The 17,428-nt window shown below is 34.3% G+C and overlaps 1 protein-coding gene across 2 annotated transcripts in view; it reads right to left on the bottom strand.

Moving 5' to 3' along the window:
* szt2 (SZT2 subunit of KICSTOR complex) overlaps positions 1-17,428 on the bottom strand; it is a 332,720-nt gene that overhangs the window by 159,619 nt on the left and 155,673 nt on the right. For both annotated transcript variants that reach the window (XM_061978415.1, XM_061978416.1), the window contains 5 exons: positions 16,750-16,885; positions 16,576-16,692; positions 11,736-11,805; positions 3,668-3,853; positions 54-266 (listed from right to left, as the gene is read on the bottom strand). In XM_061978415.1, coding sequence (XP_061834399.1) covers positions 54-266; positions 3,668-3,853; positions 11,736-11,805; positions 16,576-16,692; positions 16,750-16,885 — 722 coding nt within the window. The remainder of the gene's footprint in view (positions 1-53; positions 267-3,667; positions 3,854-11,735; positions 11,806-16,575; positions 16,693-16,749; positions 16,886-17,428) is intronic.

The raw sequence follows: 17,428 nt of genomic DNA, 5'->3' as shown, positions 1-17,428 counted from the left end.
GTTTGACAAGTGAACCGACAGCCAGTAATGTGGCACATTAAGAGTCCCCCGACCTCCTCGTCTTCCCCTTCAGCCGCCAAGGCGGACTCCTCCTGAGGCGGCACGCCGTTGGAGGCGGCCTGCTTCGGCGGGGGGGCGGCGGTGCTCCCGGACAGCCTCTCGTCGGCGTGGATCCTCCGAGGGTGCAGCCGGCTCAGAGACACGTAGTAGAAGCTGTCCTGTTCACTGTTGAGCACGTAGCCCGAGAGCGGCATCCGACGGAACTCCTGCAAGGTTACACAGGTTACAGCAGGGGGTGTACAAACTACAGGCAAATTCATCTGAAATAGCAGACAAATTTATGTTAAATAGCAGGCAAATTCCTCTTAAATAGCAGGCAAATTCATCTGAAATAGCAGACAAATTTATGTTAAATAGCAGGCAAATTCCTCTTAAATAGCAGGCAAATTCATCTGAAATAACTGGCAAATTCATCTGAAATAGCAGTAGGGCTGCAGCTAACGATTATTTTTCTATCGATTAATCTATAGATTATTTTTTCGATTAATCGGTTAATCTATAGATTATTTTTTCGATTAATCTATAGATTATTTTTCCTTTTACCGATTATTTTTTTTATTTAAAATGAAGAGGAAAAAATAAATGTAGGCCAGTTTTTTCAAAAGGCATGGCTTTTATTTACCAAAAAAAAAGTATGGCCACTCGGTCAACATTGACAACAACATGACAAAATATTCTGTAACAATGTAAACATTTAAAACTTTTAACATTTAACAAAATTAAAAGTAGCTTATTTGCTTTTTAATGTGCAAATATAAAAGTAAACATGCAGTGCAAATCTTAATATTCTGCAATAGTATAAGCATTTCAAAAGTAAAAGTATTGCTTATTTTGCTTTAAAATGTGCAAAAATAAAGATAAACATCCAATACAAAAAAGTGCAAAACGGAAATATTCTGTAACAAGTGTAAACATTTCAACAAAAGTAAAAGTATTGCTTATTTGCTAAAATGTGCAAAAATAAAGCTAAACATCCAATACAAAAAAGTGTACAGTGTAAACATTTCAACAAAAGTAAAAGTATTGCTTATTTTGCTTAATAACACAACAATGATAGTATGATTAAAGTGAAAGTTAATTGTTGGTTTGTACATAGTATATGTAACTGTTAATGTTGTAAAAGGTATTTGCACAACTAATTAACGTTAGCGTTTGTGACACGTCTTGTGCCGTGGGGTTCTTTCAGGACCGACAGACTGAACGCCAGACGGCTTTGCCAGGTTTACAATCTTTTAATTTTACACAAAGTCTTTTCTCTTCCAACTCTTTTCTCTTTCTTTCCTCGCTTTTCAGCTCCTCTTCCTCGCTCGCTCGTCGTCCCCTGTCTCTTGCGGCGTCGCTCCCGGCGCGCCCCGCCTCGCCGCTCACTCGCCGCCGCCGCCTCTCCACAGCGTTAAAGAGGAGCGCGTCTTTGTAAACACTGAACAGGCACGCCAAATGCGCCTCTCAGAGCAAACGGTGCTTTAGTTTATGAATTTACAACGCAGATACAAATGACACATTCATGTTTTTGTGTAATAATGACAACGTATACGCACGCGGACGATTGACTTGTTGATGGTGATGGCAAGAACGCTGTCGGGGGTTTTCTTTTCAAATGTTTGTTCATAGCCGTTGTGCTGCTATGATAGGCCATTTCCGCTCGACACAGTGTGCATACAACAACATTATTAGGCCGTTTATTGAAATACTCCGACACTTTTGACGACTTTTGGCGTGCTTTTTTCCCCTCGCTCGCATCGTCTGCTTTGCGCTCCGCCATGACAGTAGTGTGACGTAAATATGCGACACGCCGACGCACAAAAACGGCGTCGACGTATTTACGTAACCGATGACGTCGACTACGTCGACGCGTCGTTTCAGCCTTAAATAGCAGGCAAATTCATCTTAAATAGCAGGCAAATTCATCTTAAATAGCAGGCAAATTCATCTTAAATAGCAGGCAAATTTATCTTAAATACCAGGCAAATTCCTCTTAAATACCAGGCAAATTCCTCTTAAATAGCAGGCAAATTCATCTTAAATAGCAGGCAAATTCATCCTAAATAGCAGGCAAATTTATCTTAAATAGCAGGCAAATTTATCTTAAATAGCAGGCAAATTCATCTTAAATAGCAGGCAAATTCATCTTAAATAGCAGGCAAATTCATCTTAAATAGCAGGCAAATTCATCCTAAATAGCAGGCAAATTCATCTTAAATAGCAGGCAAATTCATCTTAAATAGCAGGCAAATTTATCTTAAATACCAGGCAAATTCATCTTAAATAGCAGGCAAATTCCTCTTAAATACCAGGCAAATTCCTCTTAAATACCAGGCAAATTTATCTTAAATACCAGGCAAATTCCTCTTAAATACCAGGCAAATTCATCTTAAATAGCAGGTAAATTCCTCTTAAATAGCAGGCAAATGTATCTTAAATAGCAGGCAAATTTATCTTAAATACCAGGCAAATTCCCTTTAAATACCAGGCAAATTCCTCTTAAATAGCAGGCAAATTTATCTTAAATAGCAGGCAAATTCATCTTAAATAGCAGGCAAATTCCTCTTAAATACCAGGCAAATTCCTCTTAAATACCAGGCAAATTTATCTTAAATACCAGGCAAATTCATCTTAAATAGCAGGCATATTCATCTTAAATACCAGGCAAATTCATCTTAAATAGCAGGCAAATTTATCTTAAATACCAGGCAAATTCATCTTAAATAGCAGGCAAATTCATCTGAAATACCAGGCAAATTCATCCTAAATAACAGGCAAATTTATCTTAAATAGCAGGCAAATTCATCCTAAATAACAGGCAAATTCATCTTAAATAGCAGGCAAATTCATCTTAAATAGCAGGCAAATTCATCTTAAATAGCAGGCAAATTTATCTTAAATAGCAGGCAAATTCCTCTTAAATACCAGGCAAATTCATCTTAAATAGCAGGCAAATTCATTTTAAATAGCAGGCAAATTCATCCTAAATAGCAGGCAAATTCATCTTAAATAGCAGGCAAATTCATCTTAAATACCAGGCAAATTCATCTTAAATACCAGGCAAATTCCCTTTAAATACCAGGCAAATTCCTCTTAAATAGCAGGCAAATTTATCTTAAATAGCAGGCAAATTCATCTTAAATAGCAGGCAAATTCCTCTTAAATACCAGGCAAATTCATCTTAAATAGCAGGCATATTCATCTTAAATACCAGGCAAAGTATATTATCATACTTTCCAAACTACCCATCAAATTAATAAAAATAACAATAAATTGTATGTTGTTCTTTACACCATATTACTGTAAATTGAAAAAAAAAAACTACTACTGTTTTTTGCATTAAAATTCTGTTGACTGAGCTGCCAGTTTTTGACTGTAAAATCTAGGGTTGTTGTTTTTAACGGTGTATTACTGTAAATTTGTTTTTACGGTAGAAAAACTGGCAGCTAAGTAGCCAGAATAAAAAAAGAACTTGTACTGTTTTTCCATGAACAATATAATGTTGTAAAAAACAATGTTAATTTACCACAACAATTCTGGCAACTAAGCTGCCAGCTTTTCCCCTGCTTTAATGTCTTATTGGACATTAAAGCATTTGAAGGAAAAAGTCTTTGGAAGAACTTGCCTCTTTAAACTTGTCCAGCGACTGCTCTGGCCGGAAGACAAACTGAAGGGGGACGTCTTCGCTGTGGCAGTGAGGACGGCCCACCGACAGCACCACGTGCTCCGCCACTTTGTGCAGCGTGGCCAGGCCGATGGTGCGAGAGCGACGCAGGGAGGAGACGATCTCGTCCTCCAGCAGCCAACGGATCTGACAGACGGGAAACGTTAGCCACATTTTGGCTCACGGCAAAGGACAAGACATCTTAGTGCAGGTGTGCCCGATAGGTGGATGGTGGAGGGTGTGTCAGTGGATGGTGGAGGGTGTGTCAGTTTAGAATTTTTACCTTGAAAATCATTTTTAACCTTGAAAAAAAAATTTTACCTTGAAAATCATTTTTTACCTTGAAAATCATTTTTAACCTTCAAAAAAATTTTTTACCTTGAACATTTTTTTTTACCTTAAAAATTTTTTTTACCTAGAAAATCATTTTTTTACCTTGAAAATCATTTTTTACCTTGAAAAAAATTTTTTACCTTGAAAATCATTTTTTTTCCTTAAAAAAACATTTTTTACCTTGAAAATCATTTTTTACCTTGAAAAAAAAATGTTACCTTGAAAATCATTTTTAACCTTGAAAATAATTTTTAACCTTGAAAAAAAATGTTTACCTTGAAAATCATTTTTTACCTTGAAAATCATTTTTAACCTTCAAAAAATTTTTTTACCTTGAACATTTTTTTTTACCTTAAAATTTTTTTTTACCTAGAAAATCATTTTTTACCTTGAAAATCATTTTTTACCTTGAAAAAAAAAATTTGCCTTGAAAATTTTTTTTTACCTTGAAAATCATTTTTTACCTTGAAAATCATTTTTTACCTTGAAAATCATTTTTTACCTTGAAAAAAAAATGTTACCTTGAAAATCATTTTTAACCTTGAAAATCATTTTTAACCTTGAAAAAAAAATTTTTACCTTGAAAATTTTTTTTTACCTTAAAAATTTTTTTACCTAGAAAATCATTTTTTACCTTGAAAATCATTTTTAACCTTGAAAAAAAAATTTTACCTTGAAAATTTTTATTTAACTTGAAACATTTTTTTTACCTTGAAAATCATTTTTGAAAATCATTTTTAACCTTGGAAAAAAAAATTTACCTTGAAAATTTTTTTTTCCTTGAAAATCATTTTTTACATTGAAAAAAAATTTTTACCTTGAAAAATTTTTTTTACCTTGAAAATCATTTTTTACCTTGAAAATCATTTTTAACCTTGAAAAAAAAATTTTACCTTGAAAATCATTTTTTACCTTGAAAATCATTTTTAACCTTCAAAAATTTTTTTTACCTTGAACATTTTTTTTTACCTTAAAATTTTTTTTTACCTAGAAAATCATTTTTTTTACCTTGAAAATCATTTTTTACCTTGAAAAAAAATGTTTACCTTGAAAATCATTTTTTTTCCTTGAAAATCATTTTTTACCTTGAAAATCATTTTTTACCTTGAAAAAAAAATGTTACCTTGAAAATAATTTTTAACCTTGAAAATAATTTTTAACCTTGAAAATAATTTTTAACCTTGAAAAAAAAATTTTACCTTGAAAATCATTTTTTACCTTGAAAATCATTTTTAACCTTCAAAATTTTTTTTTACCTTGAACATTTTTTTTACCTTAAAAAATTTTTTTACCTAGAAAATCATTTTTTACCTTGAAAATCATTTTTTACCTTGAAAAAAAAAATTTACCTTGAAAATCATTTTTAACCTTCAAAATTTTTTTTTACCTTGAACATTTTTTTTTACCTTAAAAATTTTTTTTACCTAGAAAATCATTTTTTACCTTGAAAATCATTTTTTACCTTGAAAAAAAAAATTTACCTGGAAATTTTTTTTTTACCTTGAAAATCATTTTTTACCTTGAAAATCATTTTTTACCTTGAAAAAAAAATGTTACCTTGAAAATCATTTTTAACCTTGAAAATCATTTTTTACATTGGAAAAAAAAATTTACCTTGAAAATTTTTTTTTACCTTAAAAAATTTTTTTACCTACAAAATCATTTTTTACTTTGAAAATCATTTTTAACCTTGAAAAAAAAATTTTACCTTGAAAATTTTTATTTAACTTGAAACATTTTTTTTACCTTGAAAATCATTTTTAACCTTGAAAAAAAATGTTTACCTTGAAAATTTTTTTTTTCTTGAAAATCATTTTTTACATTGAAAAAAAAATTTTACCTTGAAAAAATTTTTTTACCTTGAAAATCATTTTTTACCTTGAAAATCATTTTTAACCTTGAAAAAAAAATTTTACCTTGAAAATCATTTTTTACCTTGAAAATCATTTTTAACCTTCAAAAAATTTTTTTACCTTGAACATTTTTTTTTTACCTTAAAAATTTTTTTTACCTAGAAAATCATTTTTTACCTTGAAAATCATTTTTTACCTTGAAAAAAAATTTTTACCTTGAAAATCATTTTTTTCCTTGAAAATCATTTTTTACCTTGAAAATCATTTTTTACCTTGAAAAAAAAATGTTACCTTGAAAATCATTTTTAACGTTGAAAATAATTTTTAACCTTGAAAATCATTTTTAACCTTGAAAAAAAAATGTTTACCTTGAAAATCATTTTTTACCTTGAAAATCATTTTTAACCTTCAAAAAATTTTTTGACCTTGAACATTTTTTTTTACCTTAAAAATTTTTTTTACCTAGAAAATCATTTTTTACCTTGAAAATCATTTTTTACCTTGAAAAAAAAAATTTGCCTTGAAAATTTTTTTTTACCTTGAAAATCATTTTTTACCTTGAAAATCATTTTTTACCTTGAAAATCATTTTTTACCTTGAAAAAAAAATGTTACCTTGAAAATCATTTTTAACCTTGAAAATCATTTTTTACATTGAAAAAAAAATTTTACCTTGAAAATTTTTTTTTACCTTAAAAATTTTTTTTACCTAGAAAATCATTTTTTACCTTGAAAATCATTTTTAACCTTGAAAAAAAAATTTTACCTTGAAAATTTTTATTTAACTTGAAACATTTTTTTTACCTTGAAAATCATTTTTAACCTTGAAAAAAAATTTTTACCTTGAACATTTTTTTTCCCTTGAAAATCATTTTTTACATTGAAAAAAAAAATTTACCTTGAAAAAATTTTTTTACCTTGAAAATCATTTTTTACCTTGAAAATCATTTTTAACCTTGAAAATCATTTTTTACATAGAAAAAAAATTTTTACCTTGAAAATAACTCCTGGGAATGACTGCCTTAGAATGGCCATAGGTATAGATGTGTGTGTCCAAGTTAAAGGAAACGACAGGCTGTTTTCTACTAATGAATTTACTACAATCTTTGTAAACTGGGTAATGTTTGCTGTGGTCTGGAACAATATGGAACACAAACAACTATCAGAAATGCAGCCAATTAATCTTCACCAAGACGTGACTTTGGTCACTTGATTGACATTCACGGCACCCGAGGGTCTTGTGAGATGACGCTGGCTGCTGCCACATCATTATTAAGAAAAAACGACCGACAGGAAGGCCGGAAACACTTTTTATTTCAACAGACTCTCGCGATTAAAAATGGCACAACTATGTGCACCGTGGTTTTTCAGTCCTGATCAAAGTGACTATGTGTCGCAGGCCGACGCAAATCCTCGTTGACAGAAATGTTGAAATTTAATATTTATTCCACTTATTTTTACAACGTCGGAAAACATTAGTAAAACTAGTAAAGGGGAGATAACTCCTGGGAATGACTGCCTTAGAATGGCCAAAGGCAGGGGTGCTCATTACGTCGATCGCGAGCTACCGGTCGATCTCGGAGGGTGTGTCAGTCGATCACCAGCCAGGCATTAAAAAAATAGTCCTAAAAATGAGCGATCATAAATCTTCACTATGACGTCACTTTCGTCACTTGATTGACATTCACGGCACCCGAGGGTCTTCTGAGATGACGCTGGCTGCTGCCAGCTCATTAAAATTTCAACAGACTCTGGCGCCGTACCTGTCGTCAAAACTCCAAAGACCGACTGCGCAGTTGCACAATAAAAGCTCTGCTTCATCCTGCCTGCGCTACCAAAATAAGAGTCTCAGAAAGCTGGCGTGCACAAGCTAGCAAGCTACGGACTGGAGTTTGCCAACAATGTATTTCTTGTAAAGTGTATACAAAGGAGTACGGAAGCTGGATAAATAAGATGCCAAAAACCAACCACTTTCATGTGGTATTGGACAGAAAGGAGGACTTTTTTTCTCCTCCATTCGAAAATGCGGACGTTATCAGCACCACTGTCTGATTCCTATCAATGCAAGTCATCAGAATCAGGTAATACACCAACTTATATTCTTGTCTTCATGAAAGAAAGGAATCTATATGCGTTAAACATGCTTGTATTATCTTTAAACACCTTTAACTTGTTAACAATATTAACTATATGTGTTAAACATGCTTGTATTATCTTTAAACACCTTTAACTTGTTAACAATATTAACTATATGTGTTAAACATGCTTGTATTATCTTTAAACACCTTTAACTTGTTAACAATATTAACTATATGTGTTAAACATGCTTGTATTATCATTAAACACCTTTAACTTGTTAACAATATTAACTATATGTGTTAAACATTCTTGTATTATCATTAAACACCTTTAAGTTGTTAACAATATTAACTATATGTGTTAAACATGCTTGTATTATCATTAAACACCTTTAACTTATTACCAATATTAACTATAAGTGTTAAACATGCTTGTATTATCTTTAAACACCTTTAACTTGTTAACAATATTAATTATATGTGTTAAACATGCTTGTATTATCATTAAACACCTTTAACTTGTTAACAATATTAATTATATGTGTTAAACATGCTTGTATTATCATTAAACACCTTTAATTTTTTAATAATATTAACTATGTGTTAAACATGCTTGTATTATCATTAAACACCTTTAACTTGTTAACAATATTAATTATATGTGTTAAACATGCTTGTATTATCTTTAAACACCTTTAACTTGTTAACAATATTAACTGTGTTAAACATTCTTGTATTATCATTAAACACCGTTAATTTATTAACAATATTAACTATGTGTGTTAAACATGCTTGCATTATCATTAAACACATTTAACTTGTTAACAATATTAACTATATGTGTTAAACATGCTTGCATTAACTTTAAACACCTTTAACTTGTTAACAATATTAACTATATGTGTTAAACATTCTTGTATTATCATTAAACACCTTTAACTTGTTAACAATATTAATTATATGTGTTAAACATGTTTGTATTATCATTAAACACCTTTAACTTGTTAACAATATTAATTATATGTGTTAAACATGCTTGTATTATCATTAAACACCTTTAACTTGTTAACAATATTAACTATATGTGTTAAACATGCTTGTATTATCTTTAAACACCTTTAACTTATTACCAATATTAACTATAAGTGTTAAACATGCTTGTATTATCTTTAAACACCTTTAACTTGTTAACAATATTAACTATATGTGTTAAACATGCTTGTATTATCATTAAACACATTTAACTTGTTAACAATATTAACTATATGTGTTAAACATGCTTGCATTATCTTTAAACACCTTTAACTTGTTAACAATATTAACTATGTGTTAAACATGCTTGTATTATCTTTAAACACCTTTAACTTGTTAACAATATTAACTATATGTGTTAAACATGCTTGTATTATCATTAAACACCTTTAACTTGTTAACAATATTAACTATATGTGTTAAACATGCTTGCATTATCTTTAAACACCTTTAACTTGTTAACAATATTAATTATATGTCTTAAACATGCTTGTATTATCATTAAGCACCTTTAACTTGTTAACAATATTAACTGTATGTGTTAAACATGCTTGCATTATCTTTAAACACCTTTAATTTATTAACAATATTAACTATGTGTGTTAAACATGCTTGTATTATCATTAAACACCTTTAACTTGTTAACAATATTAACTATATGTGTTAAACATGCTTGTATTATCTTTAAACACCTTTAACTTATTACCAATATTAACTATAAGTGTTAAACATGCTTGTATTATCTTTAAACACCTTTAACTTATTACCAATATTAACTATAAGTGTTAAACATGCTTGTATTATCTTTAAACACCTTTAACTTGTTAACAATATTAACTATGTGTTAAACATTCTTGTATTATCATTAAACACCTTTAATTTATTAACAATATTAACTATGTGTGTTAAACATGCTTGCATTATCATTAAACATCTTTAACTTGTTAACAATATTAACTATATGTGTTAAACATGCTTGTATTATCTTTAAACACCTTTAACTTGTTAACAATATTAACTATATGTATTAAACATGCTTGTATTATCATTAAACACCTTTAACTTGTTAACAATATTAACCATATGTGTTAAACATGCTTGTATTATCTTTAAACACCTTTAACTTGTTAACAATATTAACTATATGTGTTAAACATTCTTGTATTATCATTAAACACCTTTAACTTGTTAACAATATTAATTATATGTGTTAAACATGCTTTTATTATCTTTAAACACCTTTAACTTATTACCAATATTAACTATAAGTGTTAAACATGCTTGTATTATCTTTAAACACCTTTAACTTGTTAACAATATTAACTATGTGTTAAACATTCTTGTATTATCATTAAACACCTTTAATTTTTTTAATAATATTAACTATGTGTTAAACATGCTTGTATTATCATTAAACACCTTTAACTTGTTAACAATATTAATTATATGTGTTGAACATGCTTGTATTATCTTTAAACACCTTTAACTTGTTAACAATATTAACTATATGTGTTAAACATGCTTGCATTATCTTTAAACACCTTTAATTTTTTAATAATATTAACTATGTGTTAAACATGCTTGTATTATCATTAAACACCTTTAACTTGTTAACAATATTAATTATATGTGTTAAACATGCTTGTATTATCTTTAAACACCTTTAACTTATTAACAATATTAACTATATGTGTTAAACATGCTTTTATTATCTTTAAACACCTTTAACTTGTTAACAATATTAACTACCGGTATATGTATTAAACATACTTGTATTTTCATTAAACACCTTTAATTTATTAACAATATTAACTATGTGTGTTAAACATGCTTGCATTATCTTTAAACACCTTTAACTTATTAACAATATTAACTATATGTGTTAAACATGCTTGTATTATCTTTAAACACCTTTAACTTGTTAACAATATTAACTACCGGTATATGTATTAAACATACTTGTATTTTCATTAAACACCTTTAATTTATTAACAATATTAACTATGTGTGTTAAACATGCTTGCATTATCTTTAAACACCTTTAACTTATTAACAATATTAGCTATATGTGTTAAACATGCTTGTATTATCATTAAACACCTTTAACTTGTTAACAAAAACATATATTTCATAAATAAGTAAATATAAATGATATATATGAATGAGGTAGATCCCCACGACTTGATCAATTGAAAAGTAGCTCGCCTGCAGAAAAAGTGTCCAAGTTAAAGGGTGTTTTCTTCTAATGATTTTACTACAATCTTTGTAAACTGGGTAATGTTTGCTGTGGTCTGGAACAATATGGAACACAAACAACTATCAGAAATGCAGCCAATTCATCTTCACTACGACGTGACTTTGGTCACTTGATTGACATTCAGGGCACCCGAGGGTCTTATGAGATGACGCTGGCTGCTGCCAGATCGTTATTAAGAAAAAACGACCGACAGGAAGGCCGGAAACACTTATTTCGACCGTACCTGCCGTCAAAAGCCTAAAGTTGCTGTATTCACAATAAAAGCGCTGCTTCATCCTGCCTGCGCCAACAAAATAAGAGTCTCGGAAAGCTACCGCACATAATCTAGCAAGTTAACGTCTCTTTTATAAATAAATCAATATAAATGATGTATATGAATGAGGTAGATCCCTTCCACTTGGTCAATTGGCTGCATTATCGTGGGCCTCTGGCGGCCTCTGCAGGCGGAGGTGCGGTATTGCATGCGAGGACACTCACCTCGTCCATTGTGGCCTCGATTGCGTGCTTGTGGGGAAGCGGCAGCTTGGCTAAAGGTTCACCACAGACCCTGACAGACAACGACAAGCAACATTGTGTTCGTCAAATCGACTAAAAACCAAAAATGTAGGTCATTCACATTTTAATGCTATTGAACTGGTTACTCAGGCTCAAAATGCATGCCTCACTATAGGTTGTAGGACTATAGTTAGGTTTATTTATTGATATAGCACAGTGCTGTATAGACATAAAGAAAAGGGGCACATTTACATTGTAACACAGAAGGATGAATAAAACAAAATAGTAAAATATACCTGAACAGAAGTGCAGAAAATGTCACTTAAAATGTAATAAAATATGAAAAGGGAGACTGTTGAACAACTAAAGCTGTACATCAAGCAAGAATGGGAAAGAATTCCACTTCAAAAATGTTACAAAGAAACGCCGTTAGTTTCGGCGGTAACTAGTAATCTAACGCTATATTTTTTATATTCAGTAACTCAGTTACCGTTACTACATGATGCGTTACTGCGTTATTTTACGTTATTTTTTATGTAGTATCGGCTAGAAACAGAAGATCTGAGTGTGTTTTATTGCAGCGCTGCGGTGTCGTCCTTCTGTGTCACAAGGAAAAGAAAAGGCGTGCTTTGTGTGTGTGTGTGTGTGTGGGGGACCGTAGTTGAGGGGCGCAGGGGAGACGTTCCTCCAGGGCCTATGTACGTCTTCGGGGCTAACAACCTTCACTTTACCCGGAAGTGGGTCTTTACAGCTGAGGGTGAATGACGAGGCCGGCGGTTTGTTGCAACTTTAATAATAATAATAATACCTGGGATTTATATAGCGCTTTTCTAAGTACCCAAAGTCGCTTTACATGTAGAACCCATCATTCATTCACACCTGGTGGTGGTAAGCTACTTTCATAGCCACAGCTTCCTTGGGGTAGACTGACGGAAGCGTGGCTGCAATTTGCGCCAACGGCCCCTCCGACCACCACCTATCATTCATCATTCAATTCACCGGTGTGAGTGGCACCGGGGGCAAAGGGTGAAGTGTCCCGCCCAAGGACACAACGGCAGCGATATTTTTTTGGATGGTAAGAGGCGGGGAGCGAACCTGCAACCCTCAGGTTTCTGGCACGGTTGCTCTACCCACTACGCCATGCCGGGGCGGCATGGCGTGTGACTTTATTGGACTCAGCCATCCACCAAGCTAGAGCACCTGCACGCACTCACTGTCGCCGTCCCACTCACTCACTGACATCACTCACCTCACATGCTGTCATATCTTAAAGGGCCACACACACACACATACGCTACTCTCATAACAACTAATAAGACATCATGGCGAAGCCAGAAGTCGAGTTTCTTAACATGGAGACATTCTCAATACTTTTCTTTTGTCGAGCACAAAGAAAATAACATTTTAGTTAAACGTAAGTTGTGTCTTGGATCAAAGATCCTATCTACTGAACATTATCACGAGACCTATGTAAGCGTCAATATATACCTTGATGTTGCAGAAAAAAGACCATATATTTTTTTAACCGATTTCCGAACTATAAATGGGTGAATTTTGGCGAATTAAACGCCTTTGTAATATTCGCTCTCGGAGCTACCTGCCTCCACACTACAAGCTATAGCGACATTAGCTCGGATTCAGACTCGGATTTCAGCGGCTTAAGCGATTCAACAGATTACGCATGTATTGAAACGGATGGTTGTAGTGTGGAGGCAGGTAGCGAAAACCAAATTGAAGAAGAAACTGAAGCTATTGAGCCATATCGGTTTGAACCGTATGCAAGCGAAACCGACGAAAACGACACGGGAGAAAGCGAGGACGAATTCGGCGATCGCCTTCTAACCAACGATTGGTATGTGTTTGTTTGGCATTAAAGGAAACTAACAACTATGAACTAGGTTTACAGCATATGAAATACATTTGGCAACAACATGCACTTTGAGAGTGCAGACAGCCCAATTTTCATCAATTAATATATTCTGTAGACATACCCTCATCCGCGCTCTTTTCCTGAAAGCTGATCTGTCCAGTTTTGGAGTTGATGTCAGCAGGCCAGGGAAGCTAGGGTCGATAGGGGGTTTAGCTCGCTCATCTGCGGGAACAAACTGCCGCCATTGCTTGCCGTGCTACCGAGGTCCTTTGTCCCTGAATTGCTCACACACTCCGGCAGATTCAATGGGGGTCTGGCGGCAGATTTCTTTGACTTTATGGTTGGAAATGCATCTGCTTTGAGTGTCGCAGGATATCCACACATTCTTGCCATCTCTGTCGTAGCATAGCTTTCGTCGGTAAAGTGTGCGGAACAAACGTCCAATTTCTTGCCACTTTGGCATCTTTGGGCCACTGGTGCAACTTGAATCCGTCCCTGTTGGTGTTGTTACACCCTCCGACAACACACCGACGAGGCATGATGTCTCCAAGGTAACGAAAACAGTCGAAAAAAGGGAAAACAACAGAGCTGATTTGACTCGGTGTTTGAGAAAATGGCGGATTGCTTCCAGTTGTGACGTCATCGCTCCGAGAGCGAATATTAGAAAGGCGTTTAATTCGCCAAAATTCACCCATTTAGAGTTCGGAAATCGGTTAAAAAAAATATATGGTCTTTTTTCTGCAACATCAAGGCATATATTGACGCTTACATAGGTCTGGTGATAATGTTCCCCTTTAAGTATCTTGTCTTTGCAGTCTATTCAATCATACTTGCCAACCTTGAGACCTCCGATTTCGGGAGGTGGGGGCGTGGTCGGGGGTGGGGCGGGGGGCGTGGTTGGGGGCGTGGTTAAGATATATATATATATAAAAGAAATACTTGACTTTCAGTGAATTCTAGCTATATATATATATATATATATATATATATATATATATATATATGTATGTGTGGGAAAAAAATCACAAGACTATTTCATCTCTACAGGCCTGTTTCATGAGGGGGGTTCCCTCAATCATCAGGAGATTTTAATGGGAGCATTCACATACCATGGTTTATATAGGGCACAGAGTGGGTGGGTGCAGGCTGGCGTAGGGGCGTGGTGATTGGCTCATGTGTTACCTAGGAGGTGTTTCCGTCTGCGGCGACATGCTGTTACAATTTCGCTGCGCTTGTTGAGGGATGACAGGTCTGGACGGTAAATAATAAACAGTTTCTCTTTCAAGCATAGGTTGCATCTTTTATTACCACTATTGTAAGGTGTGCTGGATGCAAGAATTTGCCATGTTATTGAATATTCAACATTATTGTCTTTGAGGTCCCAAATGTGTTTGCTGAGTTCTGTGGTATTCCGCAGGTTTTGGTTCCTGAAAGAAGCCTTGTGATTGTTCCATCTGGTTTTGAACTCTCCCTCGGTTAATCCTACATATGTGTCGGATGTGTTAATGTCCTTGCGTGTTACCTTAGATTGGTAGACAACTGATGTTTGTAAGCACCCCCCGTTGAGAGGGCAATCAGGTTTCTTTCGACAGTTGCAGCCTTTGTTGGTTTTGGAGTCGCTCTGTCCGGGGGCCGACGGCTCATTTGCAATTGTTTTGTTGTGGCTTGAGATAATTTGTCGTATATTGTTCATGCAGCTGTAGCTCAATTTAATGTTGTTCTTGTTGAATACTTTTCTTAGGGTGTTGTCTTTGGGAAAGTGTTTGTCAATCAGATTGAGGAATTTGTGTCCAATGTTAGTTGAGACGTTTTTGCTGTATGGGGGGTTGTACCAGATGATGTCGTTTCGTTTTCTGTTCTTTTTTGGTTGGTTTCCTGGCGTGGGTTCATAGGTGAGGGTGAAATTGTATCCGCTTTCATCAAGGGCTTTTTGGTACGGGGGGGTTGCTTGGTCAAATTCAGCTCAGACGGAAACACCTCCTAGGTAACACATGAGCCAATCACCACGCCCCTACACCAGCCTGTACCCACCCACTCTGTGCCCTATATAAACCATGGTATGTGAATGCTCCCATTAAAATCTCCTGATGATTGAGGGAACCCCCCTCATGAAACAGGCCTGTAGAGATGAAATAGTCTTGTGATTTTTTTCCCACACATACATATATTGCGCTCTAGTACGGTATCGAGCACTATTTTTTGGATAACCTTATTAAGACATATATATATATATATATATATATAAATAAAATAAATACTTGAATTTCAGTGTTCATTTACAAACTACAACTCACAAACACTTTAGAGTTAGGCTCCACCATCAGAATGTGTACTTAAACTTATAAAGATCACATGGATATTATTCAGTGAGTTGATTCACCAAAACTAACCTGTTATACAGGAGGAAAAAAGCACACAGGACGTTTCAATTGTTCACAGACTGGTCGCGCTCATCAGAATGACAAGACACTTCCGGTCTGCAGGCGATAGCAATCAATTGGGAAGAAACGCCCTACCGCCCCCTACTGACCAATGTGAATACTGATAAATGTGTAATGACAGCTCCAAAAAAACGAATTCAAACCACAAAATAAAATAAATAAATCAACACAAAAATGTGACACATTACGGGTGGGTCACATATGCATGTACAGTAGATGGCAGTATTGTCCTGTTTAAAAGTGTCACAACATTGCTGTTTACGGTAGACACTGTTGTTGTGTGTTGTCAACACGTCACTCAGGTCCGCCTGAATTTCGGGAGTTTTTCGGGAGAAAATTGGTCCCGGGAGGTTTTCGGGAGAGGCGCTGAATTTCGGGAGTCTCCCGGAAAATTCGGGAGGGTTGGCAAGTATGATTCAATTGAATGTAAGTTGAAAAGGATTTGTTGTATTCTCTTTTTATTTACCATTTACACAACGTGACAAATTCACTACAAGACGGTGAAACTCACAGGTCCATGTCAGCCCCCCTCAGGCCGTCCATCACGGCAGTCAGCTCCTCGTCGGACCGATAAGACGACGGCTGTCCCGGCGAGCGGTTCAGCGACACGCTGCTCTCCGAGGTGTACCTGCCCACGGGCACATGGCGGTCACGGCAACTTCAATTCAACCTCGCCTCGCCTCACCTGTTGTGGTGGAAGTCGGACATCACTTCGATCTCCAGGGGAAGGGTCAGGACGAAGATGTCCAAGGTGACCGACAGCTCGTTCAGGTCCACGGACTCTAAGGCCTCGACGTCGTCCAGGCAGGAAATGATCTCGCCTGGTGACACAATATCAAGGCTGTGTCTTAATTTGCACACTTCCATACTTACACTTAGGGATTAACCGGTTTTATCATTAATTGTGACTAAAAATGACACAATTATGTACACCGTGGTTTTTCAGTCCTGATCCAAATGATCATGTGTCGTAGGCAGACGTAAATCCTCGTTGACAGAAATGTTGAAATGTAATATTTATTCTACTCATTTTTACAACGTTGGAAAACGTTAGTAAAACTTCTCAGAAGGGTGAGATAACTCCTGGGAATTACTGCCTTAGAATGGCCAAAGGTATAAAAGTGTGTGTCCAAATTAAAGGAAATGCAATCTTTGTAAACTGGGTAATGTTTGCTGTGGTCTGGAACAATATGGAACACAAACAACTATCAGAAATGCAGCCAATATTACATACAGATAATGTGTCATGATGCTGAGACATGCAAATATAATACCAATTTTTTTTTACCTTGAAAATCATTTTTTACCTTGAAAATCATGTTTTACCTTGAAAATCATTTTTTACATAGAAAAAAAAAATTTAC

The sequence above is a fragment of the Nerophis lumbriciformis genome, linkage group LG18 (assembly GCF_033978685.3).
Source record: "Nerophis lumbriciformis linkage group LG18, RoL_Nlum_v2.1, whole genome shotgun sequence".
NCBI lineage: Eukaryota > Metazoa > Chordata > Actinopteri > Syngnathiformes > Syngnathidae > Nerophis > Nerophis lumbriciformis.
This window is presented reverse-complemented; position numbering and strand designations above follow the sequence as displayed.